Here is a 27,391-nt window from a genome sequence, read left to right as displayed (position 1 = left end):
CTGACTCACCACGAAACCTGAAAACTAGCCAGGAAGCATGAGGAGGGGTGCAGATCAGGTGTAGTGCAGAGGGCTGAGCTCATGTGAGGGGTTCTGATGGTCCCAGGGGCTTCCCCCAAGGCAGAGTCACTCTCTGGCCACAGAGAAAAGAGCCAGGAGCAGCACAGGAAGACACAGCATGCCTCCATTGAGGAAGGACCTTACTTGGAATCAGAGGCAACTGACTTCCTGGGAAGGAGGGAGTTCCCCGTTCTGAGAGGTAAGCAAGCGGAGTTTGGAGCAAGGATGTCATGGAGAAGATTCCTGCCCTGTTTGGGGCGGGCGGGGGGCGATGAGCTGGATGAGCCTCCAACCTGGGGCTCTGGGAAGCCTGGGATTCTCTTGGGGCGATGACCAGGCACTTGGGCACCACCAAGGCCAAGGCCAAGTTCTGGGGGCTAGGGGAGGAGGCAGATGGAGAGCATTATCCCTACCAGCTGCTGAAGAGCCCCCTCACATCATGCCAGCCTGCCTCATCCCTGCTGCCGGAAGGCAGGGCGTGCCCGTGTCTCCAGGGTCTCCCAGAACCCAAGGCAGGGCCCTGGGACCCAGCAGCCAGGATGTCCCACGTGGAGCCCCATAGCTCATCACAAAATCGATGATGTCAGGAACTTTGAGGACCCCAGGCCACCATCCCTGCCATCCCCTTGGCCCTGGAAATCCCCTAACTCCGGCATTTAGTTAGAGCTTGCTTCCCTTCCTGGAAAGGTCTGAGGTTCTTTAATGATAATTCGGCTTCACATTTGCAGGATGAGAAGCCTACAGCGCATTGTGGTTGAGAGTCCGGGCCTTGGAATCCACTGTGTGACCACTGGGGGCAAGTGACTTAACCTTCCCAGCAGCGCCACGAAGGACTCAAATTTCGAATCCGGCCCAGCAGCGCGGTGCCAGGGCCACACAGTCTAGGCCTTGCTCCTGCCGCTTCCTGGCTGGGAGGTTATGAGCGTTTGCTTCCTCTGAGTCCTGCTGTCCCCAGGACGATGCAGTTAGGATCCCCTGGGAGGTAGGGCACGGGAACGCACGTGGAGGTGGGGCGTGGGGAGGGGGCTGCTGTCATCAGAAGGAGACCCTCCTTCCCCCGTGGAGCCAGTGACAGCGCCGGCCTGTAATGTGCCCTTGCCCCCTGCCGGCTAGCTCAGAACTTACTGAAAGGTATCAGCCCTCAGTTTCGCGGCCTTTGAGCCAAAAAAGCCAAGCGACCCTCACCTTAAACATAGGAGATGGCGAAGGACAGATGCTTGGAAGGGCCCAGGATGTAAGTTGGGACCACCGGGGAGCAGACCCAAGGCTGGTCTGTCAGTTCTCTCCCGCCTCCGAGCCTCCCTGTCACCTCTACCCAGCCATGCTCCTTTCCTCTTCGGCTGGGTGGCCCTGCTGGGTGCTACGGTGGCACCAGTAGGGCCTTCCCATCAGGCAGACAAGGTCTCAAACCCCAGCTCTGCCGCTTCTCACGGACTCAGTGTAGCCTCTCAGTTTTCCCATCTGTGAAACGGACTCAGAAAACTTCTGGGGAAAGTTGGTGCGAGAAGCAGACAGGGTACCAGGCTCACAGTACAGCCCAAGCCCACTCCCAAGTTGAAGACCCTCTGGTTTCCCTCCTGCCAGCTGGCCCTGGGGGTCCAGCCCTTAATGAGAAAGGAGAACCCAGTCCAAGCAGGTAAGCATGAAGACGCAGGACTGTCTGGACGTGAGAGGCCCTGGAACTCAGTGAGAGCTCCTGGGTGCTGTGCCAACGTATCAAGGCAGAGGCAGTAGGGGGAATAACTACGGCTAACACTCCTTCCACAGGTATTTCATTCCACATGCGTTTATTGGGGGTTTCATTCCACATGCGTTTATTGGGGGTCCGCTTCAGTTGGACCAGTTGGGGACCGTTCTGACGAGTGCTGGGGGTACAGCACTGAGCTTGCATGAAAGCAGGGGCTGGCAGATAACAGGCAAATAAATATATAATATCATGTCAGGTGATAGCTGTCCAAAGGGCCGGGAAGAAAACTAAAGCCAGGGGTGGGGTGAGGGGAGCAGCAGGGGGCATGATATCTCAGAGAGGTGGTCGGAGACCTGAACACAGAAGTGGGTGAAGATTTGGGGGACTCTCACTCCAAGCAGAGGAAATGGCCAGGCCCTGGGGTAAGAGTCTGAGAGGCAGTTCAAAGAAAAGGCCAATAGGTCTGGGGCGCGGGGGCGCGGGGGCGGGGGGGGGTGGAGGGGTGGGGGGGGGAGGGAGATGAGATGAGGGGGCCCAGACCACGCAGGAGGGCCTGGAAGCCTGTGCTGAGGGCTGAGGGCTCTCGATTTTAGCTTTACGGAGCGCTTCCTCTGGCCCTGTTCTAAGCTCTACCCATATTAGCTCACTAATTCTCCCAGCAGCCCTCCAGGGACTCTCCTTCTGATTACAGATGAGGAAACTGGGGCACTGAGAAGTAAAGTCACTTGCCAAGGGTCACCCAGCTGGTAAATGGGGAGCTGGGATTTGGACCCAGGCAGGCTTGTCTGTCCTCACCTGAGAAAGCAGCCAGGATGCTCCAAAGTGGACGCAAGCCCACGTTGGTCTGTGTTCTGGAGAGGAGCCCCATCACACTATAACTAGAAAAGGACCACAGTGCCTGTGTGCACATGGGCCCCCATAGCTCCTGGAATCCTGGAACTCCCAGAGCCCCTGGGGTCCCAGAGAGCTGGGGAAGTGGTGGTGGTGTAACTGGACCTGAACTCACCTGTTGACTGGTGGTCCAGGGGCCCGATCCACCACTCCCAGATGCCCCCCGCCCCGCTGCAGCCTGCCCTCCACACCCACTGAATCAGAGATCCAGGGAGCCTCGTGCCTGCAGCTGCCTGGGTAGGGCCTGACCTCCCTGTAATTAAGGCAGCGGGAGGCTGGGAGCTGGGATCTGTCATCCAAGGACGGGTGGTGAAGGGTGACAGAGGAGGGCCCACTCTGTCAGGCTGGGCCAACCACGTCAGCAGCCACTGGCTGCTCTGGGAGCAGCTGGGCAGCAGTGGGTCGCTGGGAAGGGGGCCAGGTGGGTATTTCCCTCCCTGCCACCCCTGGCCTGGGCCCTCCTGCCAGCCTCCTGGCTTATCTGTCTGTCTCCCATCTCCCTCCTCATTTTTTTTTTTTAAATTTATTTTTGGCCGTGTTGGGTCTTCGTTGCTGTGCACAGCCTTTCTCTAGTTGCGGCGAGCGGGGGCTACTCTTTCGTTGCGGTGCGCGGGCTTCTCACTGCGGTGGCTTTTCTTTGTTGCGGTGCATGGGCTCTAGGCGTGCGGGCTTCGATAGTTGTGGCACATGTGCTCAGTAGTTGTGGCTTGCGGGCTCTAGAACGCAGGCTTAGTAGTTGTGGTGCACGGGCTTAGTTGCTCCGCAGCATGTGGGATCTTCCCGGACCTGGGCTCGAACCTGTGTCCCCTGCATTGGCAGGCGGATTCTTAACCACTGTGCCACCAGGGAAGTCCCCTCCTCATTTTTAAAAAATTTTTTTATCGAGAGATACTCGATTTTTTTTTTTGGGCTGCACCCCAAGGTATGCAGCATCTTAGTTTCCCCAACTGGTTATCGAACCTGGGCCCTTACAGTGGAACCGCGTAATCCTAACCACTGGACCACCAGGGAATTCCCCCATCTCTGTCCTCTTGATGTCCCCTCTGCCTCAGCTGCAGATCCATGTCTTCAGAAATCTGGTCACGGAGGCTCAGCTTCTAATGTTCCAGTGATTTTGTGGGGAGCAGAAAGTTTTCTCCTGCTGTAAGTGCAGAGAGCTAAGGAGCATCCTGGGAAGGGGCCTTTGCAGGGATACCCAGGCATCCATTGGAATGCAGCCCATTCTCTGGAGTAGAGGGCTTCTGAGGCTGCCCGGAGCTCCCTGCACCAAAGCCGCACTCCCAGGCCTTCACTCCAGGTGCTGTTGCCCCAGCCCCATCGGCTCATCTGCCCTGACCTCCTCCCAGCCGTCTGTCGTTCCCATTGCATGCTGTCTTCCTGCCTCCGTGCCTTTACCTGTGCCATTCCCTCTGCCTGGGATGCCTGCACCTACCCCTGCTCATCCATCCAGATCCTGCTCTTCTCTCTTTGTCCAGTTCAGTTGCCTCCTCACCCAGGCAGCCTCCCCTGATTGGGCCCAAAAGATACACTCCCTCTCCTGCAAGCCCGGGGGCCCTGTTCTGTATTCTGGGTCTGATGTGCATTGAATTACTGCATCTTTGTCTTCCCCCAGCACTGCCCACCCCCCCATCCCCAGCACCAAGGGTGTGACCTCTCTGGGGTCCAGGCCTGGTCTGGAGGCCACTCACAAGCCTGGAACAAGCCACTTCCCCTCTCTAAGCAGTCTTGCCCTCATCTGCAAAACAGGACAGGCAGGGTTTCTGCCAGAGGGGTCACTGAGAGTGACTGAGACCATGTGGGAAATGCTCGGAATGGTGCCCGGCTCTGGTGGCCACTTAGTGAGTGGTACCCAGCGTTATCCTAGCTGTTCCTGCAGAGGCCACGTGTCCCTCTCCCCTGGGGACTTGACAGCCTCCCCAGTCCAGTCCTGCCCGAGCGTCCGCCCTCTTACACAGTAGCCAGAGAGGCCTTTCTAAAGAACAGCCGGGAATGTGTCACTCCCGTGGGTCAGCCCCTGGGTCAAACCTGAGAACCGTACCCCCATGAGACCCTGCCTGACCTGCCACTGCTTCTCCCCACGGTTCTGTCTCTCTGCGCCACCTGTGCCGTGACCGCAGCTCCAACCAGCCGGAACTTATTTGGGGGTCACTGAACACCCCAAGTACCCTCTCAATTCGAAGCTTCTGCGCAGGCCACTCCCTCCACCTGGCACACTCCCTCCTTTGTCACCTGGCTAGCTCCTACTCATCCATAAGGCCCCAGCTTAGGGGCCCATTCCTCCAGGAAGCCTTCCCTGACCACCTCCCCCATCCAGGTGAGCCAGCCCTTCTTTATGCTCCCACAGCACCTACCACACACACTGCGCTGCACTCACCTGTTTACCTGTGAGCTCCAAGAGACCAGACACCGCCACTCGCTCCCCACTGCAAACCCAGCACCTGGCACGGTGTCTGGCGCCGAGTAGATGTTCCAGAAAAATTTTTAGTGTCTGACTGAATGGATGGATGAGTCAATTTCTGCATCCCCCACACCGCAGGAAATGTCTGTAGAACATATTTGAGTGGGAGGTTCCAGCAAAGCCTGGGAGAAGCCCCTGGGGTGTGGGCGCTGGGCAGTGAACAGAGCGGACCCCGCATGCCCTCCCACAGGTGGGTCAGTCTCCCCACTTCCCGCAGACGCCTGGGCCCCAGAGCCAGCTTCCAGATGCTCAGCCCAGGCTCAGCCTTACCTCTTAGCTTTTCCATCTGCACAGCGGGGCCAGATCCCCACAGCCAGCGTCGCAGGCAGCCAGGCCAATCGTCCCGGCGTCTTCCTATTTTAGACATCTCGCTGCCTCGGTCCCTTCTAATGTTTCCAGCCAGGCTGCGGGGGGAGGAAAAAGAGGTTACTGCTACTTTAAATGTACTGTATGAAGGCGAGGGCTGGAAAGGGGCCTGCTTGCAGGAATACCCAGTCATCTAGTTGGAAAAGCCGCCAGATGGAATACAAAAGGAGAAACCCAGACGCTCATGGAGACAGCCTCGGTTCATAAATCAGGCGGGGCCAGGGGCTGGGGGCGCACACGCCATGGAGCCCGACTCCCTCCTGGACCAAGACGACTCCTTCGGTAAGACAAGCGCCGGCAAAGTGGCAGAGTTGGGGATTCAGCCGCTGCTCAGGCAGACTTTTCTCCGTTGGCTGCCGGAATCCGAGTTAAAGCGGGGAGGAAGATGGGCACTGCCTGGTCTTGGGACCTGGGGGTCATGGGTGCCGGGAATTATGGCACAGAGTTGAAGGGCTCCAGGAGCGGGGCCTGGGGCAGCCCCTTGGACCGGGCACTGGCAGGGTCGGGGGAGGGAGAGCGAGTTTCGGCGGCTTCTGTTTTGCTCCCGGACGAGAAGGAAAGGAAGTTTGCAGCCCCCCTGCCTGTCTGCCTCACTCGCTGTCCCCAGGCCTGCCGGGTGCCGTGGGGAGTTTGATTAGTTAGATCCTGCAGATAAATATAGATGGACCAGGCAACAGGAGCGCAGTCTGTAATTAAAGCCCAGCTGTAAGCACTCCCCGCTTTGCAGGGCCCCAGGGGCTGCCACCGGGGAGCTGCCCCTGACGCAGTCTCCCTGCGAAGCCCGGGCGGATTGTTAGGGAAAAGTTGCTTGGGACAGAGCAACTTGTCTGGAGCCCACGGCAGGGACGTGTAAGGCTCGGAATGGCTCGGCCGGGGCAGTTTCTGCAGGCTTGGGGCTCCAGGGGTGCAGGGAACTAAGACCCCATTGCTCAGCCCAGCCAGGCTGTGCACCTTTGGCTAGGACACCTGGGGCGCTCTGGCCATCTCTGTGTTGTGCAAAGGAGAGAGGCAGGAGGGCAGGAGGGACTGGGGGGGGGGCCCTGGGGGGCCAGCAGGTTTTAGGGCTCAGTAGGGAGAGGGCCCTTTTGGCCTCAGAGAGGAGGGCTAGTCAAGGGAGGCCTCACCCCAGCTTGGATCCGCCTTTTGGGGGCCCAGACCCTCCTGGGACCATGATCCCTGCTAAGAAAACTGTTTCCTTCTCCCTCTGGACCCCCAAGCCCCACCGCAGCCAGGCCTGGCCGCTGGGCACAGATTCAAGGCCAAATTACCTCCCTCCTGCCAGCTTCAGCTCTTTCCAGGGAGAGGGGCCCTTTGCCACGTTTGGAGCTGCACCCCTCGGGGGAGCTTGGCAGCCTGCTGGCCGGGCGTCTTTGGACGGTCGGGTGGCCAGTGGACGCACGCCGAGTGACCCCCACGTGCCAGGCTCTGTGTCAGGGTCAGGGATGCTGGAATAAAGAACTCAAGCCTAAGAAACAGTTTGTGTTTAGTGAATGTTGGGAGGAAAGAGAGAGAGGGAAGGGAGAAAAGGGAGACGGAGGCCCTGGCCCTGGAAGAGCTCCCAGCCTCCAATAGGAGACAGACAAATGATACTGGGTTCAGAGTGATGAGTTCCTGGCAGGGGGAGATGGGGGCAGACAGTCTGGGGTGTGCGACAGGCCTGCTGGTCTCCAGAGATGTTTACCTGAAGCTTGGCACGGGGACGCTACCCCACGGAGGGCACAGACCCTTGTCTGGGGGACCAACCCAGAGCCAAGCAAGGCTCCAGATCCCCTGGGGCTCCATCTCCCCACCTGGCACCCAGTGGTCTCTCGGGAACCCACAGTCCCAACCTGCTGTCCCCTGGGTTTGCTAGTGGCAGGCTTGGGGCAGGGTAAGCCCAGGGGCCCCGGAAACGGACGCTGCTTGCCCCCTAACTGAGGGGCCCATGCACCATCAGATCCTTGTCTTGCCCTGTGGCTGGCCTTCTGGAAGCTGGTCAGGCAGTGAGGAGCCTGGAAACTGAGAGGAAGAGGACAAGGGACAGGAGAGCGTTCCTTAGGAAAGGGGCAGGCAGGAATGGAGGAGAGCCCAGGAAGTCCTTGGGAATGTCCCCACGCTGAAGGGGCCATCCTGGAAAAGGGACAACTGTGGCCTCAGAGTCACTTCCTCTCTAAGCCCAGGTCCTGCATTTGTTCATCTAACAAATACTACTTTCACGTCCTGGACTAAATTTTGTGGTTGGAGAGGTAAATCAAACCTTGTCTCTGCCTTTCTGACACTCCCAGGCTAGTCTAGGAGAGAGAGGTAAGTTCTCTCTGATGCGGAAGGCCAGGGCCCCGTGGAACCCCTAACCCCACATGTGGAGTCCAGGAAGGCTTCCCGGAGGAGGTGACTCCTCCACCGAAGAAGAGGATGACTCTCTCTTTTCTGAAACAATTTCTTCAGCTGGCTTCTGGGCTATAGGCCACTATCCTGATTTTCTCCCATCTATTCTCAGTCTCTTTTTCTGGTTCCTTCTCTTGGACCCCTCCCGCTACCTGTTAGTCACACGGTCCTATCACCAAGGTCAGCATCTTCTGCCTCCCTCCATGATCTTCTGTCTTCACCCCCTCACTCTATAGGCTCCAGCCACAGTGATCTGACCTTCCTCACACTCAGCAAGCTAGTTATCAGCCCAGGGCCTTCACACATGGGGTTTCCTTGCCTCTTCCTCTCAGTCTCCACTGAGCTAATTCCACCTCCTCCCAGTCTCCACTGAAAGACACTCGCTCAGAGAAACTTTCCCTAGATCATGTTCCCCCAATGCATCAAATTAGATCCCACTCTTCTACTCTCTCTTCTTCTTTATAGGACCTGTTCCTAGTTGCACTACACATTATGGTATGTGTATGTGTTTAACCTCTGTATCCCCCACTAATCTCTAAGCTCCCTGACAGCCATTATCCCCAGAGCATAGCTCTCTGCCTGGCCTGTAGTGAGCATCCAACAAATACTTGAGAATGAGTGAGTGGACGATTCGGTTGGCCTAGCCAAGGAGGTGAGGAAAGGCACTCCAGGCAGAGAGAACAGCAGGTGCAAAGGCACAGAGGCTGGAGAAACTTCCATTGAGGGTGAAGCTTCTGGTCAGGTGTTGGCAAGCTGAGCTCCTTAGGGGGCCCAGGGTTGGGAGAAACACAGCTGGGGTTGGGGCTCTGGGCCCCCCTTCCCTGCTTCAAGCAGGGCAAGACTCCCTTCCGTCGGGTGGATATCCTGAGCTCTAATTCCATTCATCAGGTGTTCAGGGGATGAAAGGAGTTTGGCTACGTCCCCAGCCACTGACACTGATGTTCTGGAGGCCTCCAGCACATTCAGGGCATCTTAGCAGACAGGGCTGAGTAGAGCCCCATAGGGGGTCCTGAGATGAGGGACCCTTAGAGCAAGGCCAGCGAGGGCTCAGACCACAGCTGGGGGGAGTGGCAAACACAGGAGCAGGGCTTTCTTTACACAACATTCACAGGCAGGAAGGCAAGGAGGAGGGAGCTTGGAGACTGTGCACTAACCCTAGCAGAGCCCTTCGTGGAGGGGCTTCAGTTTCCCCACGTGTAAGTAAATTGGGGCGAGGGCCAGACGAGATCTGACTGACCCCCTCTGGCATGGGCTCTTCAGAGCCGCACGGAAAGGCCAGCCCAGAGAATCACTTCCTTCCTGTGTGCCTGTGATTGCGAGGGAGGGGACAAGATGATCAACTGCTCGCTGACCTGACTCCCACTCGAGACCCTGAGATCCTTGTGAGTAGGGGCCGTGTCTTGTTTGCTGCTGTATCTCTAGGGTCCTGCACGGTGCCTGGCCCTGAGGAGATGCTCGATACACACTCATTGGATGAATGAATGAATGAGTGAATGGTGAGTGGCACCAGCTGGATCCCACCCTTAACTTACTCGTGCCCTCGGGCATCCTCCTCCTCCCTGGACTTCTGTTTCCTGAGCTGTCCGATGAGGGTACTGCACTCCACACCCCTGAATGCTCCAGCTCTGACCATCTAAGATTCTAAATCCGACTCAGCACTTGGCACCGTCTTCCCTCCCTGTGGCCTGAGCCTCAGCCCGGCTCCCTCAGCCATCGGGTGGCCTGTACCAAGTCCCTGCTCCTTGTTCAGACTCAGCTTCTTTGTCTGACAAATGGGCAGCCTCAGTCCTGCCTGCCTGCTTCCCGGGTCGGCTGGGGTCTCCAGAGGAGTGATGAGATACAACTATGGCAGGCTGGACACCTGTTGGGGGGAGTTCATGATTCTTGGGTGAGGGAGTTGGGCTCAGACAGACGACCAGGATAAAAGCTCCGGAAGGGGCTGGTTGCTTTGGAAACCCTGGGGGCAGAAGCGGCAGCTCAGAGCCTTCAGTTTCTTCCCATGTTACCAGCACAGGACATGAGCTCCAGCTGGGGGCCCTGTAGGGAGGCAGATGAGGTGATTTTGTAAACTTCCAGGTGCTGCATGTAAAAGAACCAGTACTATTTACTGAGCACCTACTCCAGGCCAGGCCCCACACTCTGCCTACTTGAATCCTCAACAAACTTGCTAGGCTGCTGTTATAGCTCCATTTTTCAGATGAGGAAACTGAGGCTCAGGGAAAGTAAGTGACACCAAGACCTTACAGAGAGGTCAGTGATTTAACCCAGGTTGCGACAGAGCCCAGGGGCTTCATTTTGCTGCACTTTCCGAGAGCTGTCCCTGCACCAAAGCTGCCGCCTGAGATCCTGTCTTGCTAGGAGTGTCTGTTGGAGCAGTTCAGGAGACAAGCACGACAGGGCAGGAGCCACGACTGACAGTGATGTCATGTCAGCTGGGGACAGTGAGTGCAGAAGCCGCTGTAACGGGAGAGGGTCAGTCTAAAGAAAGGGCTATTTTGGGTTGGAAGCTGTCAGGGGGCCTGATGTCACCACTCCCTGGCCCTTCCCCCGTGAGAGGGGGAAGCTGAAGATGTCATAAGCGGCTTGCCTCAGCTGGTAACAAATAGAAAATAACCGTAGAAAAAATAACAAGTAGAAAAAAACAGCAACTATTTGGCCAGCCACGTGCCTCACATTCATCATCTCGCTTCCCCTTTCCCCCACCCTGTAAGGCTGGTGTTGTCATTCTCATGTTCAAGATGAGGAAACAAGTTCAGAGAGGCTGGGTGACTCACCCAAAGTCACACAGGGAGCGAATGGCAGAGCTGAGGGTTATGTCGGTTTGTCCCATCTGGAGCCCAAGCTCTGAACCAGTGCCCACTAGGCCCTTCTCTGAGGCTGTGCTGTGTGGATGGATCAGGCCTCCGCTGCCTCCTCAGGGCCAAGAGCCTGGGGCCTCCTCTTCTCTCTGCTGCTGAGCTAACTCAACAGCAAATCTCAGTTTCCCCAGCTGTGAAATTGAGGTAATGGTGGACATCCGGCCTACCTGGGGTGGGGAAGGGTTGCCAATTCCAGATTCCTTCCATCTTACTCTAGGACTTTGCTGTGGACCAGCTGGCTGGGCCTCTGGGGACGGAAGGAACAGGAAAGGCCACAGCCCCACTTTAGGTCGGTTCACAGGTAAAGGAATCAGGCCAGAGAGGCAGAGCAGGGACCCCACTTACTGAGCTCTTACTACGTGCCCAGCTGTGTGCTAAGTGTTCCACATGGAGTTGTGGGCTCTTCACAGAGGAAGGAATGGCCCCATTGCTCAGTTGAGACAGTTGAGGCTTAGAAGGGCCCAAGACCACAAGCTAGTGGGGCCCACCCATGATTCAAACCCAGGACTCTCAGACGCCTGCGCTTCTGCCCACCCTGGGCTGCCCCTTGGGTATCCTGACCCCCAGCCTTTCCCTGTGCCCAGGAGAGCCTCAGTCCTGCTGGCTGGCCTTGCCTGGGCCTCTGAACTTCCTCAGCTGGGCAGGTGGATGAGGGGTGGAGCCCCCAATTCTTGCCCCACGGGACTCTGGGATGAGGTGAAATCAGGGAGAAGAGTCAATAAAGAACAATGAGGCCGGACGGGGAGGGGCTTAAATCATGGATGTTCCCAAGCCAGAGCAGCTGGCTGCACAAGAAGGCCGGGGAGTGAGGCCTGGGGAAGATGGGAGGGTGGCCCCTGTGCTTGCAGTGCCCCCAGCACAGCAGGAGGAAGCTCAAGGAGAGGGGCTCCTGGTGGGAGGAGGAGGGAGCAGCGAACTCAGGAAGAAAAGGCATTTCACCCTTGTCCTCCTGCACAGGCCTGGGCTTCCATCCTGCTGCGTCTCCCCGGGGTCTGGGCCACATGTCTCTCTGCGCCTCTCATCGGAGGATTGGGGACAGCAGTAGCCACCTCCCAGATCATTTCTTCTTATATTGTCCTGGACGGTGGCTGCCTGGAGCCAGCCCCTCCCTCGAGGTTACCTTGTGGTACCTACCTAGTTGCAGATCTTTGTTGAGTCACTCAGCAGCAGGGCCCGGTTCCCCTAAGCTTTCCTACCACCTGATGTATTTCCTGGCATGTTTAATCCCCATTTTATAGATGAAGAAACTGAGGCACAAGGAGGTGAGGTCACTAACCCAAATCTCAGTCCTGTGAGTGATGGGGCCTAACTCACACCCAGGCTCCTGGACCACTGCTCTGGTCCCCCTCATGCCAAGAAGGCTGGTGGGCCTTTTCCGTGAGGCCCAGTTGGTCTCAGCACCTTCTCACTGGCTGGCCTCCCTGGGCCAACCACTGGGCACTCCGAGTCCAGCCCTTTGTTCCCGCTGCCCAGCTCGTTCCTTCTACTGGGTGGATGTGCCCTGGGCTGCTGACTACACCCCAGGCCTTTGGAAGCTAGAGCTATGCCCCTCCCAGAGGGGGTTCCTCCCAAGAGGTCACCTCAGAAGCCTGAGGAGACTGGAGCAAACAGAAAATGGCCCCAAGTGTGAGGAGATCCAAGGGAGAGGGTCTTTGGGGGTCCTCCTGCCCATCCCCCATTACACGATGAGAAGATGGGGACCTGAGAGAGGAGGAACCAGAACCATTCAACGGCCATTCTAGTTCCTAACTGGTCCTGAGCTCTGCCCTGACTCTCCATCTCCCAGCCCCGACCTCAGGCCACGCCCCACCTTGGACCGCTAGACAGCTACCTTGCGCCCTCTTGGGGATCCCTGTCTTCGCCCATCCCCCAAACTCATCCTCTGTGTGCAGCTAAAGGGGCCACTCTCAGGCATCTTAAAGTCCCACAGGGCACCCCAATGCAGCAGGATAGAGTCTAAACTTGTTACTACGGTGTCAAGGCAGTCCACCATCTGACTCCTGGATGACACCTCTGCGCTTGTCTCCAGCACACCCTTTCTTTCTCTCTATCCCAGCACGACCAATTAATCTCTGTCTTGAATGTGCCATCCTCAACTTTGCACTTGCTAATCCCCCCTGCCTGGAATACTCTCCCATCTCAGCTCTCCCCACTACTCCTCCCCCACCCTGGCCACTCCTGCTCAGCCTGCAGTCTCAGCTTGGGTGTCACCTCCTCCAGGAAGCCTTCCCTGACTACTTTTTTTGAGCTCCCAGGCACCCTGGGTTTCCAGCTAGCCTGCCACACGCCAATGAGTACAGTGCATTTGCTTCCCTGCCTGTCTTCACCTCTGGACTGTGAGCTGCTCCATGTGCCAGATTGAAAAGTTGGAGGCTGAGCGGGTGGGCTAAGGAAGAAGTCAGTGTGACCTGGTCTCTGGCCTGTGTGGCAGGACTGTTGGTGTCCACACTGAGAGGGGGACATGGGTGGAAGAGCATATTCTGGGTGGGCGGGGGAGTGATGTGCTGGGCTTGCTGTGTCTGAAGGGCCTGCAGGGCCATCGAGTGGTTTTCTGTAGAAGAGTCAGTGATGGTCATTCCAGATGTGACCTCCAGAGAGGCTCCGATTCCAGGGTGGAGGATGGAAGCATCTTAGACCTTCCCAGCTGCATCAGTACCATTCCCTTTCCTAGACTTTTTGAAACCTTTACTCACCTCCCCAGCCAAGGTCCTGCCACCTCCCCTAGGAAGCCAGCCCTGACCACTGGCTGAGGCCGCTCTATTCTCTCCTTGATGGTGCCCTCCTGGTCATCACCACCTCTAGTCCTAAGCCGTCTCAGGGGCTACGCCTGGGAAGCCTTCGAGTTGGGGCCACACCCCCGTGTCTTCTGTAGACCCCACGAAGCCCCGCACAAAGATCCACACGCTGAGAAGATGCGCCCTCCCCTGGATGGAGTCAGCTTCCGCAGCCTCAGCCAGGGGATTCTGGGAAAACCAAGCAGAAGCCTAGAGAGGCTTCGGGTCAGATTGACACAGGCGAGCAGGGCGGGACGCAGACGCAGGGAGGGGTGCATTTCTGTCCAATCTGGAAGTGTCCGCCCGGATGGCTCGGTCCTCACAACCCCAGGCCTGAGGCACTCCAGCCGGTGACCTGCATCGCAGCGCGCCTCTGTGCATGGGCATGTGTGTGTACGTGACACGAACTCGTGCTGAGGGCACGAGCGCCTCGCCAGTGGGATGGAGCGCCAGCAGGTGGGTCTCCATCTCGTCTGTGAGCGAGCTCGTGAGGGTGAGGGTGCTCCACACTCCCACCTCGGGGTACCACAGACTCGGCACCAGAATGAGGGAGGCTGTGCTCCGGAAGAGCCAGCTCAGGGGAACACAGGTCCTGAAATGGCTGGGGTGCCTGTCCCCTAGCCGCCAACCCGCCTCTGCCCAGGACTCTCTCTCCCTTGACCCAAATTTCAGATAAATGGCCTCCCCCGCCTTTACTAATGGTGGAATGTTCGGCATGGAGAACGAGGGCAGCGGAGGGAGGGGACCTGGAACACAGTGTGAGGTTGAACCAGGAGGTGGCCAGACAAGTCTGGAGGGAGGGTGGGCTCTGGCCTCCCAAAGCCCAGGCTGCCAAGTTCAGGGTCTGACTCGGGAGCCTCCTGGGGCTGTCCCAGGTCTGTCCCTGGTTTCCCTCCTTGTACCTGGTCTCCACACCCCTCCCCCACCGGGCTGCGAGGGACAGTAGAGACCCTTCTCTCCTGGTGAGACTGTCCTTGACCAAGCGTCTGTGCCAACTTCATGGCCTGGAAGCCAGGCGCCTAGGAGGGTTCCGGCTCTGAGACCCTTCAGTCTTTCCTTTGGCCAGCTCTGTGGTGGGCCCAGTCGGGGTGTCTGTGCCCACCTTCTGGGGCTCCTCTCCCAGACTGGGCCTCCGACAGCTTGGGGGAATGGACGGTGCCTGCTGCTCGAGTACTGCTGAATCTCTGTCTCTGTCTCTCTGCCTCCCTCCCGCTGGGCCTGCCTGCTCCAGCCCTGCCCCCTCCCCTCCCGCAGAGCTCCCCCACACCCCATTCAGCTGCACAGACTTGGGGGCAGCGAGAGGAGTGAGGCCCCAGCTCCCGAAGGCTCTCCAGGCCCCTCCAGGTCCACTGGTGTTGGGGCTTCAGCTCTGCCTCCTTCCCTCAGCTCCCCGCTGAGGCCAGGTGGCTCTGGGGTCTGCATCCCCCGCCCTCCGCCTGCCTGGGGACCCCCCCGCCCCGCCCCGCTCAGCCCCTCCACCGGCCGCTTCTCCTCCTTCAACGAGCCTGCCATTCCATCTCTTCCACATCTCACCCCCTCAGCGCACCCAGCCTCCCTGCTCCTTCACAGCCAAGCTCCCTCAGGGCAGCCCGGGTCCCTCACCGCCCACGTGCTCCTCGGCACCACCCCCTGCCCCAGACTGCTCTGGCCAAGGCCACCAGAGGAGCCCTGACTGCTGAATGCGGGATGTCAGGCGCAGGCTCCCTGCTCTTCCAGGCTGAGAGGCCCTGGTGGGGTGGGCTGGGAGTGGGTGGCTCAGACCAGGGTCCCTGGACTGGCAGCCCACCTACATCAGATCCCCGCCACTTACCAGGGAGTATGTGGCTCTGGGAAAATTATGTAACTTCCCCCAGCCTCAGTTTTTCCGTCTGTGAGATGGGATGATTACGCTAGCCCTTGTCTCACAAGTTACTAGGAGGAGTAAACAGTTAATGTTTAAAAAACAGTCCTGAGACCCTTTCAGGCAGAGCTAACCCTCAGTTGACGTTGGTGGTTATTACTGTGATTATTATTATTGCATTTGTCATTGTTGGAATCTCTCACTACCGGCAAGCATGGGACCCTCACGCCCCTCCCCCCCATCCTCGTCCCTTCTCACTCTTCCGGGCAGGCTGCTTTTCCTCCTCCTCTAGCCAAGCCACCCAGATGCCCAAGCACGACTCCCTCTCCTTCCACATCCCCCGCCCCTTCCTCACATCTGCGGTCTCCATCTCACCCCTGCCCACACGCGGCCTACTTCACACCCCACACCCCAGCCTGGCTGCCAGCCCCACCCTGGGCCTCCTGCCTCACCCTCTGCCTCCAGTCCCCACCCCAGACCAGGGGACTCTCTAACAAGTGCTCCCAGCACCCTCATCCTCCTGTGCTCCCCGTCACACCCGGGTGTCCACCTGTCTTCGTGCCTCAGCACTTCTTGCTGATGCTTGTTGAGTGGATGACCCGATGCGAGCAGTAAAGAGCTTCTCTGATCAATGCAACACACAGTGGGGATCAAAGAGCATTGGAAGCCTCCCCCAAGAGTCAGCTCGCTTGCCAGGGGTGTCCACTGCCCCCAGGAAGGGGGAGGGGACATGGTGTGATCTCAGTCATCCAGAGAGTTCTAACCCTCACCCCAGCCTCAGCCCTAGAGATTTGAATTCAGTTAGTCTAGAGGGGGACTGGGCATTGGAATATTAAATTCCTCCCCTCCCTTCCCCCCACCCCACCCCCACCAGGTGATTCTAAGGGACAGCCACTGGAATTGGGGGAGGAGGGTACTGGGGGGGGTGGGGGGCCGGGGTGTCTTTTTTCCCTGCCTACGTTCACTTCTTTTAATTCATGTTGAGCACTTCCTCCAGGCTAGCTGTCTGCCAGGCACTGGAGGCCCAGGGAAGGACAAGGCTGGGTGTCTGTCCTCAGGGAAAAGCTCAGGACAGGTGCCCAAAGCTACAATGACAGCCCAGGGCAGGGAGGCCTGGGGGGTGGTGTGCAGGGGATGTGCTGAGCTTAAAGGTAACCAGGGCTTGGCCTGCAGAAGGAGGTAGTTAGCAGGCTGGGGATGGGTCTACTGGAAACTTGGAGTGATTCAGTGAGGCTGGACCCCAAAATCCAGATGGGAGGAGGTAGGGGAGGAGCCTGGAGAGCTTAGGGGTTCCAGGCTCAGGGGCTTGGTTTCCATCCTGCATCCAGGGAGCCATGAATAGGTCCAAGCAGGGGAGGGATGCAGTTGTGCTGTCTCCCCTGAATTCCTAAGACCCCAAACCACACCTCTACTCAACACAGTGCCCCTCCCCTGAGCCAGCTCAGCTAAGTCTGGGTGGCTGTCTACCTGGGGAGGTCACAGCCCCAGTAGGGGAAGCCTACAGGAGGGGGCTGGGAAGCTGGAAAGAGCGCATAGAGGGAGAGATGCCAAGAAGGCCGGAAGCCAAGAGGGCAGCAGCATTCCTGCGCCACTGCTCACCTGGGCCCGCCCAGCCTCTGGGTTTTTTGTTTGTTTGTTTGTTTGTTTTGCGGTACGTGGGCCTTTCACTGTTATGGCCTCTCCCGTTGCGGAGCACAGGCTCCGGACGCGCAGGCTCAGCGGCCATGGCTCACGGGCCCAGCCGCTCCGCGGCATGTGGGATCTTCCCGGACCGGGGCACGAACCCACGTCCCCTGCATCGGCAGGCGGACTCTCAACCACTGCGCCACCAGGGAAGCCCGCCTCTGGATTTTTGAACCTCCAGTTTCAGAGGTCTCCCTTCCCCAAGGTCCTCAGCAGCCCGAGCAGTGCAAGCTGAGCTTCTAGGGAGAAGTATGAGGGACACTCTGATCCTCTTCCTCTCGTCCCCAATAGTATATGGTTCTGAATCTGAGACTGGCCAGAGATGGGGGGCACCTTAATGAGGTAAACCAGCCAGACAGGGAACAAGGGGAGGGAAGGGAAAGTGCACAGCTCATAGAGCTTTCACTCATCTTACAGAGGGGGAAACTGAGGCAGAGCGACGTTTGGCAATTGGCCCCTGGTCACACTGCAAGGAAATGGTAGAGCAGGATTTGAACCCTGGTCTTGCTGGCTCCAAAGCCAGCGTGCATCCCACTCTGTGCCACTGTCAGTCTGCACTGAGCGTCCCAAGTTGCCTAGTCCTGTGCCAGGAAGAGGCAGGAAGGGCCTGGGTTCTCTGTTCACCTGGCCAGTTCATTGCATAGATGTGCGAACTGAGGGCCGAAGCTGGCAGTGGCTGAACAGGGAAGGGAGGAATTGGTATCAGGGAGTCAGAGATGGCTTCTGGGAGGGGGCAGCGGGGGCGGGTGCAGGCAGCAGGGGAGGGTCCCAACAGGTAGGAGGGGGTGGAGAGGAATGAGATTTAGATAAGTGGAGGGCAGCAGGGAGGGTGCCCCAGCAAGGGAAACAGCCTGAGCAAGGGTGCAGAGGTGGGAATGCATGTCCCAAGTCTCCCAGCCTGAAACTTGGGGGTGACCGGCCTGAAGGAAGGCTGAGTCACGGCTGAGGACACAGAGTGAGGGGGCTGTTCCCTCAGGCGGGGTTTCTCAACCTTGGCACTACTGACATGTGGGGTGGATAACTCTGTCGTGGGGACCGACCGACCTGTGCGTCAGAGGGTGTTTAGCGGTATCCCTGCCTCTACCCACCAGATGCCAGTACCATATCCGCCCCCCACCCCCAGCCCAAGTCGTGACAACCAAAAACATCTCCAGACATTGCAAAATGTTCCCTGCGGGATAAAATTGCCCCCGATTAAGAACGACTGTCCAGAGTAGGCAGGAGCCGAGAAACGGGAGGGACGGGGCCCAAAGCTGCAGTCAGCACTCGCCTGTCCTCCAGCCCCGGTTCCCAGCCTCTCACCGTCCGCGCCAAGCCTCATCCTTCAGCTGACCTGGGGCTCCCTGAGTGCCAGGAAAACCTCCACCAACGCGCTGCAGGGCTGAGAGCCGAGCGGAGTGGTGGAACAAAAGAGCTTGTGTTTCGGGATGAAACCTCCCCCTGCCCGCCCCGGTGTGGAGGAGGGGCCGTGATCCGGGCCAAGTGGGGCTGCTCGGCGGGGCAGGGGCTTGTCAGAGCCAGGATCTGGAGAGAAGGTGCTGGGAGGGGAGGGGGTGGGGAAGCTACCCCACTTTAGCTCGGATTCACAAACAGGCCCTTTTCAGAGCCCCGCCCCCAAATCAAAGCCTCCCAGCTGGTGGGGATGGAGATCTGAACTCATCCCGACCCTTGGTCCTGGGGGTGAAGGGGTCAAGGGCTGCCCTCCTGGCTGGGGCCCAGGCCAGGGTCGGGACAGGCCAATGCCTCTCTTCCCTGCTGTCCACAGGCTGTGTCTCCGGGGGGGAGCCCGGCTGCGTGTTGAGGGAGGACAGGGGTGGGGAGGCGACAAGGGACAGGAAAGGAAGCCCCATTTCACCGTCTCCTTACCCCCAGCTGTGTGCAGCCAGAGGAGCTTCTAAAATGCATGTCCAGCCTCCCCATCTGGCCTGCTTAAACCTGCCACTGACTCCCCGTGACCCTCAGGATCAAGTCCACAGCCCTTGGACAGCGCTTCAAGGATACTATCTCACCCCACCTGCCACGGCTCCCAACTCCACCTCTCTTCTGAGCCTGGAATGTCCGTCTCCTCCCCATCGGCAATGGCCCCCAAACTGGGCTAGCTCCTATTCACGCATTAGTGCCCCTTTGGTCACCACTGCCTCCAGGAAGCCTTCCTAGCTCCAGTGAGTGAGTGAGTGCCTGGGGCACTGGTGGCACCAATCCCTCCAGGATGCAGCTGTCTCTCTGTGTGTGAAGTCGGCCCATTCCCCCTGAAGCATCAGGCCTAGGACAGAAAACTGGTGACTAGTGAGCATTTGTTGAAAGAAGGAGGGAGTGGGGGAGGGATTTAAAAAAAAACAAAAAAAACTATGCTTTTAGAAAAGGGAGAGGATGAGAGAGAAAACAAATGGGCAGAGCCTGGATGAGAGGAGTAGCCTGTCCTCTGGCCGATGTACCAGGACAGACTGACTCCACAGGCCTGTGGGGAGAAGCAGGGAACCTTTCTCTGCATTGAGACTCCTGGAAAACTTCCCCCAGGGCCAGGGGCTTGGGCACAGCCTGGCCTTGCTGACAGGCCCCTTTCAGATTTGTCCCCTGATGCCACCAACAAGGCAGGACAGGTGTTCAGGGGGTGGGGGGGCTGTCAGGAGGGCATTTTGCTGCCCACCCAGCATTTTGGGTATCACCCGCCATCAGGGGATCCCAGATTCCTTGGTTCTAAGAACCCCAAGAACCAAGACACTCTGTCCAGGCCAGTGGTTTTCCAGCTGGGTCAGAGGAGATGCCCAGAGGTTGACATATAGGAGAGACCGCCACATCCCCTAACACAGCTCTGCTTTCACTTGATGTAAACTCTGGGTTTACCTGAACTTTTTCATTTGAAATGACGGCTCTGTGGCTCAATCAGTTTACAAAGAACACTCCTCCTTCTTGAACGGATAAGAAGAGCAGGGCTCAGAGAGGAATGGGGTGGCAGAGCCATGTCAACCTCCTGGCCCTTCGCGCTGAACCGCAGGGCCCTCTCCTCAAAGCATAAACGTATGAATGAATGAGTAGGAATCTGGAAGTAGGCTTTGGTAACATGGGGTGACAGCAAAGGACACTTGATTTCTGGGGCGAGGAACTGCCCCAAAGTGGGAAGGAAAGAGCAGAGCTGGGTGGCTGGTCACTGTGCACTTACTGTAATTACATTATACCCAACCTGCTTTTGGAGCTGTTCAAAGACACCGTGACGTCCTGACTTTAGCCAGAGTAGCACCAGGTATAGAATCAGAATCTCAGGTTCAAGCCCCAGCTCTTGCCCTTACTGTGTTGACCTTGGCCAAATCAACCCCCTCTTGAGACTCAGTTTCTTCCTCAACAAAATGGGACTCACAACACCCCCGTGCCAGAGTTGTTGTGAGGGGTAAAAAGGAGAGCACAGAGCAGGGGTTGAACAATTCCTGGCGGGCTCAGATTCTTCCTTGTACGTGAACTTGAGGAAGTTCACAGTCTAAGGTTCAAATCCCAGTTACGTCCCTTACTAGCGGGGTGACTTGAGGCAAGTTTCGTAACCTCTCTGCCTCAGCTTTCTCATCCATAGAATGGGAATAATAGTAGCACCCATCTGCCTCACGGGACGTAATGAGTTAATACGTGTAAAGCACCTAGAACAGGGCTGCCTAAGGGTTTGTTATCAATATTTGTACTCAAATAACAGCATAGGTCTTGCAGAGAGGTCCCAGAAATGGGATAAAAGAGCGAATGAGATAATGAACGCAAGGAAGATTCGGGTTCTCCCAGGGAATGCCTTGTGGTCCTAATTCAGACCTGTCCTCATCCATAAGTGATGTCTTCCAGTGGTTCCTCTTGGCTGGGAGCCACCCTCTCTCCCCGGCTCCCTAACTCTGGACCTCTCCCCGCATTTTTCTGCAAGCACGCAGAGGCAGGATTCCATTTCGCCCCTAGATGACTTTGGGTGATAAAGAAGTAACTTCAGCCTCCTTGAATTGAGTCTTCTCTCCAGAACGTAACAAACCTGGAAATTGGAATTGCCCTGGAGCTGATTATTCTGGGAGGGTACCTCCTGGCATTCAAATTAAATTAGATCAAGGGACCTCTGTTATTAGCAAAATAATTCCCTGCGATTACAGAATGCAGCCATGAATCCTGATGGCGGATGAACTTCAGGTGACTTACTTGAGACAAATAACTGTGCAAAAATCACAGGCTCATCTAATCGCATCTCTGTAGTGTCACAGTCAGCTAATTATGCTAATGGCTATAGGAAATCACCTATTGTGGTCTGGGATTGGGAGGGCTTGAGACAGAAACATGTGTGGCGAATATTACCCGCTGTGAGCTGGAGAGGCTGGGCGCCATGCTTGGTTCCAAAACGGGTCCTTTCTTGGGGAGCTGGTTTTGTTCCTTGTCGACTGGGAGGGAAACCCATTATACAATCAGAATTGCAGTGGCTTCATTATTTATCTCTTTTCAGATCATCTTCATATAAGAAATTGACTTTGTCTAAGTTCCACTGGTGGGCATGATAATTCCAAGTTAAACAATGAAAGCTCAGGACCTTTGTGTCAATTCAATTCAGCAAATGTGCCTCTGTGCCCACTGGGTGCCTGGCACTGATCTAGACATGGGCAACATTCAAGAGTGTGTCTGGTGTCTTCTGAACATGGTCTCTTGTCCCGTCAGACACCTAAGAAAGGCAGTATTGTCCTCATTTTAGAGACAAGGAAACGGAAGCTCAGAGATGAGCAATGACTCACCCAAGGTGCTACTGCTACTGATCAAAGGAGATGACCACTTCCATTCACCCAGAGGGATCTGGGGGGCTTCCTGGAAGCATGGACATGGGGGAGGGAATTGTAGACAGAGGAAACAGCTGAGCAAAAATCCCAGAGGTGGGAGATTAAAGGGCTGGGGGTGTTCAAGGATGGAAGATGAGGTTGGGAGAGTGGCTGAAGATCAGACAATAGAGAGCTTCAAATGACCAGTTGAGGGTTTGGACAATGGGGAACCACTGCAGGTGTTTGAGCAAGGGAGGGATAAGATGGAATCTGAGCAGTGCCTGGGCCACAGTATGGGGGACCCCTTAGTAGGCTGCTGGCAGGGAGGGGGCCAGAAGGGGATGAGGTAAATAACGTACAATTTTTTAGTATAAGTATGTCCCCAATATAGCATAGGACACAGACTAAAAAATTATTCATTGTTTATTTGAAAGTTACATTTAATTGGCTATCTTGTATTTCATCTGGCAATCCTACCCCAGCCTCCCACAGCATCCCCAGCTGGGTTCTGGGCGCCAGCTGTTTCCTCTTCCTGGTATGACTTTCCCCACTGGGCACACAGCCTGGCGAACTCCTATCCACCCTTTGAGGCCCTGCACTCCTGACTACTGCTGTGGCAACATTTATCTCACGCTACCGTTGTTACTTTCTTAGGTAATTGTTCTACTACGTAGCTTTCCTCTCAGCAGCGAACCTTACTTCTGGCTGCATAAGTTAAGGCCAGGACTCTCTCTAGATCCTGACGCCCTCCCCACCCCAAATTGCCTCCAATTTCTGCTTCCGTCTCAGGAGGGGCCGGCCTCTCCTCTGCTCCTAAGACCTTGCCTGCTCCCTAGAGAGTGGCTTACCTCTCTCTCACTGACCGCTTCAAGGTCACACTCTCTCCTGGGTCATTCCCACCAGGCACAGGGTGGGTTCTCCAGGCAGCAGGAGAACGTATTGGGGTGCAAGAGGTCCACCAGGGCCTGCTGGACGGCTCGGCACCTATAGCAGGGCAGGGAAGGGCAGGGCAGGGAGCAGAAGAAGCTGAGCTGCCACGCAGTCTAAGTGCAGGTCTCAGCCCCCCTGTGTAGGGCCTGGGAAGGCGCTAGCGCAGGCCTGGCCCTCTCGAGCTGTCCTGAGTGGTGTCAAGGGGCTGGGACTTTATGTCCTTGGGCTGACCGCCCACTAGGCAGGAGGGAAGGACACCCGGGAAGGGGGTGTCACCTCCAGTATGGTGGCTTACTTCCGCAGAGGACACCCCCAAAGAGGGCTGACAGCTGGGGGCCATCTTGCAGCAGCCTTCCCACATCTGGGGAGTGAGTCCTCTATTCTGGAAGCGGGGATGTGGGCTGCAAATCACAGCGTCCAACCCCACCCCAACCCAAAGCATTCCCCTCAGGCGACCACCCAATCTCTCGTCTTCCTTCCAGCCAAGTCCCTCCGAAGAGCTGTCTGTCCCCCTTCCTCACTCACAGTCATCCCCCTCCTCTGACTGTGCGCTTTGTAGCCTCCAGTCTGTGCCCTTTAAACCCACCTTCAAGGAAAAAGAAAAAAAGGCATTTCCCCGGCGGTCCAGTGGTTAAGACTCCAAGCTTCCAACGTGGAGGGCGCGGGTTCGATCCCTGGCCAGGGAACTAAGATCCCCCATGCCACATGGTGTGGCAAAAAGAAAAACAAACAAACGAACCCATCTTCTTCTTCCAGATAAAGGGATTTTTGTAAAACTCAAGCTTTGGCTGTCCCTCCCTTACTTAAGACCTCCCAGGAGCTTGCCTGCAGTCCCCGCTCCTGGGCATGGCATTCGGGGCTCCTCCTGGCCCAGCTCCCTTTTCCTCCTGCCCCCTGTCTCCCAGCTGCTTGATCGGAATCCCCGAGCACGCTGGGCTGGGCTGTTTCACGCTGTCACGCTTTGGAAGGGGCTGTTTCCTCTCCGCCTGGCTAACTTCTCTCTGCTCCTTCAAGACACACTCAGAAATCATCTCCTCGGATGACTTTCCTGGAGGTGCCCCTCTGGCCCACAAGGCTGGCATCAGGGACCCCAAAGCCACCCAGCAGCCTCCGTCAGGAGCACACGAGGTTGGCGCCCAGGGGTGCTCCACGGGCCCCGGGCAGTGTCGTTCCTCATGTCTCCCTCTGCACGCGTGAGCGCCCCACTGTTCTGTTTATCTGTGCCCCTAGCACCAAGTCCAGAGCCTGGCACAGAGGGAGTCCCAGTGACATGGACTCTGGCACTCAGGGAAGCCGAGGACAGCTGGCGGGGGGTAGGGGTGGTGGTAGTGTGAGAGAAGCTATAAAGGCGGTATCGAAGCATCGGGGACTGATTAAAGTCCGGCTGGGCTGTGGCTCCTCAGAGAGGCCTGTCCTGGGAACCGGAGCATCGTCCTGCCCAGTGTAACTCACAGTGTCTGAGCGCAGCTGCATTCTCTCTGCGTAATTGATTCTCAGCCACCTCTGAGCTGGAAGTGAGGTTTACACGTTTTACTGTTTATCCTCCGTGACCCTCAGGGTCCTGCACACACTGGATCGGAGATTCACTCTGCTCCCTTCCCTCCCCCTCCTCTCATGTCACCCCTGCCCGGAGGTGCCTGTGGGCCTGGGTGTTCGTTCTATGATACCTCAGTCGCTGTGGTTTTGAATCTCACTTCCATCATCGGGTGAGGGCCCACCGCCCGAAGAAGCGATTAAGTCATTGATTAGTTTGTACGACTATAAAACGGTGGTGTGGCATTATAGGCTATAGAGCCCAGGATTTGCAGCCAAACAGACGCGGGTTTGAGGACAGGCTCTGTATTCGCATGCCCCGTGATGTTCTGCCAGTTGCTTAAACTCTCTGAGCATGCTCAGAGGTGGCTGTGAGTATTAAGCCAGAGAACACGCGAAGCACCTGGCAAAGCACCCCGCACTTGTGTACGTACCAATGTGCAGAGATGTAGAAACTTCTGGCAACGGACAGTGTCCAACAATGATGAACAGAGCCCAGCACTGGAGGTGTGCGAGCAGACTCGGCTTCGCTCATTCATTCGACAAACATACCTGGAGCACCTACTATGGGCTGAGGCCTTTGCTGGGGGTGGGGAGAGATACAACAATGAATGAAACTGGGCGTGATCCCTGTGCTCAGGGACGTCCAGACCTGGGAGGGCAACACGCTCATCCGGTGGTCACACAGTAAAGGTACAGTCGCCAACTTCAGTAAACACCCTGGATGTGTAGCGTGCAAAACCCGAAAAGGCTTCCCTAAGGACGTGGCATTGAAGCTGCCAGGGAAAGAAGTAACTGAGGCAAGGATGGGAGGGGACAGAGGAAAGTGGTCCAGAGAGGGGAGTCTCGTGTGGAAAGTCTGTGTAACGGGAAGGAGCATCGCATATTTGGGGACCTGGAAGCTGGCTGGGGGGCTGAAGGCGGAGAGGGGAGAGGGGAGATGGCAAGGAAGGAGGCTGGAGGGGTGGGCAGGGGTCAGACCACCCAGGGTCTGGTAGGCCACATGAAGGTAACAAGAAACCACTGAAAGCTTTCAAGTAGGGGTAGAGGGAATAGGATTGGATCTGAGGTTTGAAAACCCCACAAGGAGGACCCGTGGACAGGGGGCAACGGGGAGAGGGCCCAGGTGGCTGCAGAGAGCCAGCTCAGTGCTTTATTGAAGTTCAGGCAAAAGATGACAGCCAGTGTCTGGACCAGCCTGGAAATAACCATTGGGAATCACCAGCACAAGGACAGCAATTGAAGCCATGGGTCTGGATGCAGTTGAAGTTGCCCACAGAGAGAGTCTGGAAGGATAAAAGGGATGCAGACAATCTCAAACTCCAGCTTTTGTAGCCCGATAGAGTAAAATGAGGTAGCCAAGGAGAGGGCAACGTGACCAAAGAACTAGGAGAAAAACTGGGAGAGAATGGTGAGATAGAAGGCACCAGAGATTTTCCAGGGGTGAAGTATGGCCAAGAAGCCAGGTGACATCAAGGTGCACGGGTGTCCTTTGGTGTTACCACCAAGGAGGTCATCAGTGACCTTCCTGAGAAGCACTGAGATGGCCGACCTTAAGCTGGACGGGATTCCTGCCTTGCATGCCCGTTTTCATGGGACAAAGCGCCAACAGTGGCTAACGTCCATGTCACCAGGATAACATTACATTGTCCAGTGCGATCTGGATCAAAGAGGATTGGCTCATTAGTTCAGAAAATCTCATCCGAACCCATGAAGCGCCCAGTATTGTTCTTTTCCGGTGACCACATAGCCCTGTCGACTTCGTATATCTGTTTGCTTGTACAACGTGTGACACCGGCCAACTCATCTTGCAGAGTCTGGACTATAAGCAATTTGCCAGCCTGTACTTTGCCTTGGTGGAAGCTCCCGACAGTGGACGTATGTGGGTTTTGCATACAGAGCGCAGACGCATTTGGTAAATCACCTCGGACGCGTCCCTGGGGACGGTGCCACAGGGTCTGTCGCCCCTACAGATGGAAGTTGGCAAGGAAAAGACGGGTCCAGATTGGGATCCCTGGGCTACGTGTGAAAACAGATTGGAGGGGGCCAGAGTGAATGTGGGGGGACAGGGAGGAGGGTCTGTGGCCCTGAAGTGCTGTGCAGCCCCATACCCAGAGGTAGGACAAAGGACAGGAGGAAGGACCACGAGAAGCACCGACCCGGAGCACACTTCTGACTGTTCCAGAAGAGTCTGGGCCAGCCTCCAGGTGCATGCTTTTGTTCAGAACTGGACAACACCCCACCCTGGCATTTCTTTCACCAGCCGCACAACTTTCATAGTAACCTACTTGGGTTCCTTCCGCCCTCCCCTGAAAACATCTTCCTCTTGGTCAATATTCACATAATTGCTACCTGTTCCAAGAATGGGGCCATGCATTTTGCCTCTGTTATCTCACTGAATCCTTGCAAGGCCCCCTGGCAATCAGCCCTGGTCACGTCCTGGTTGTGCAGACACAGAAACTGAGCTCAGAGGGATGTGATGGCACACCCTAGGTCACACAGCTGGCCAGTGGCTCAGCCAGAGAGACCCAGGTCTCTCTGACCCAAAGGTCACATTACCTTCCAAGAACACTCCATGAAGACCAAGCAGCCTATCCATATAGCAGGATTGCTTTCCTTTTGAGAGTCTGACATGACCTCTTTTGTTTCTGAGTATCTGGATCCAGTTACCCGCTTTATTCATTCACCAAACCTTCCTGAGGCTGGGTGGTGGGGCTGCAGTGGTAGCTCAGACAAGGTTAGTGACCTGGAGGAGTTCGCAGTCAGCTCGGGGAGGAGACGGATCCGTACCCAGGTGCAACAATCCGCAATGTGATAAACAAGGATAGTGCGGTGGGCGGGTGCCGTGGGAACCCGCTGCCCGGGAGAGTTGATGAAGACCTCACAGGGCCAGAGCTGGACCGTAATAGGAGAAACAGGGCTTGGTCCAGCAGAGCGGGTGAGGACTGGGCATTCCAGGAAGAATGAACCGTTTATGAAGGCATGTCAGAGGTTGGGGGTTTGGGAGACCTGGTTGCATGACGGTGCTCTGGTGGGGGACTCTCACCTGGCTGGGACTAGGGTATGAAGGGCCCCAGTGGAGACTGGGGAGCAGGCTACTCGTGTTCTTAAGGTTTACTGAGAACCTCACCATGAGTCAGGCTTTGTGCTGAGCACTTCACAGATACGATGACTGCATCGTTCAAAT

The 27,391-nt window shown here is 56.8% G+C and overlaps 1 protein-coding gene and 1 long non-coding RNA gene across 2 annotated transcripts in view; one reads left to right on the top strand and one right to left on the bottom strand.

Annotated features, from left to right (window-relative positions):
• Window positions 1-3,484: 3,484 nt before the first annotated feature.
• On the bottom strand, window positions 3,485-6,121 carry LOC137227484 (uncharacterized). The gene is made up of 4 exons (XR_010944865.1): window positions 5,588-6,121; window positions 5,367-5,500; window positions 5,013-5,181; window positions 3,485-3,779 (listed from the first exon to the last, which is right to left on the bottom strand). It is a non-coding gene; the product is annotated as an uncharacterized lncRNA (long non-coding RNA).
• Window positions 5,436-27,391, top strand: part of DAB2IP (DAB2 interacting protein) — a 194,836-nt gene continuing 172,880 nt past the window's right edge. The window contains exon 1 of the mRNA XM_067743416.1: window positions 5,436-5,744. Within this exon, the coding sequence (XP_067599517.1) occupies window positions 5,705-5,744 (40 nt within the window). The 5' untranslated portion in view covers window positions 5,436-5,704. The remainder of the gene's footprint in view (window positions 5,745-27,391) is intronic.

Source organism: Pseudorca crassidens, chromosome 7 (genome assembly GCF_039906515.1).
Source record: "Pseudorca crassidens isolate mPseCra1 chromosome 7, mPseCra1.hap1, whole genome shotgun sequence".
Classification (NCBI taxonomy): domain Eukaryota; kingdom Metazoa; phylum Chordata; class Mammalia; order Artiodactyla; family Delphinidae; genus Pseudorca; species Pseudorca crassidens.
This window is presented reverse-complemented; position numbering and strand designations above follow the sequence as displayed.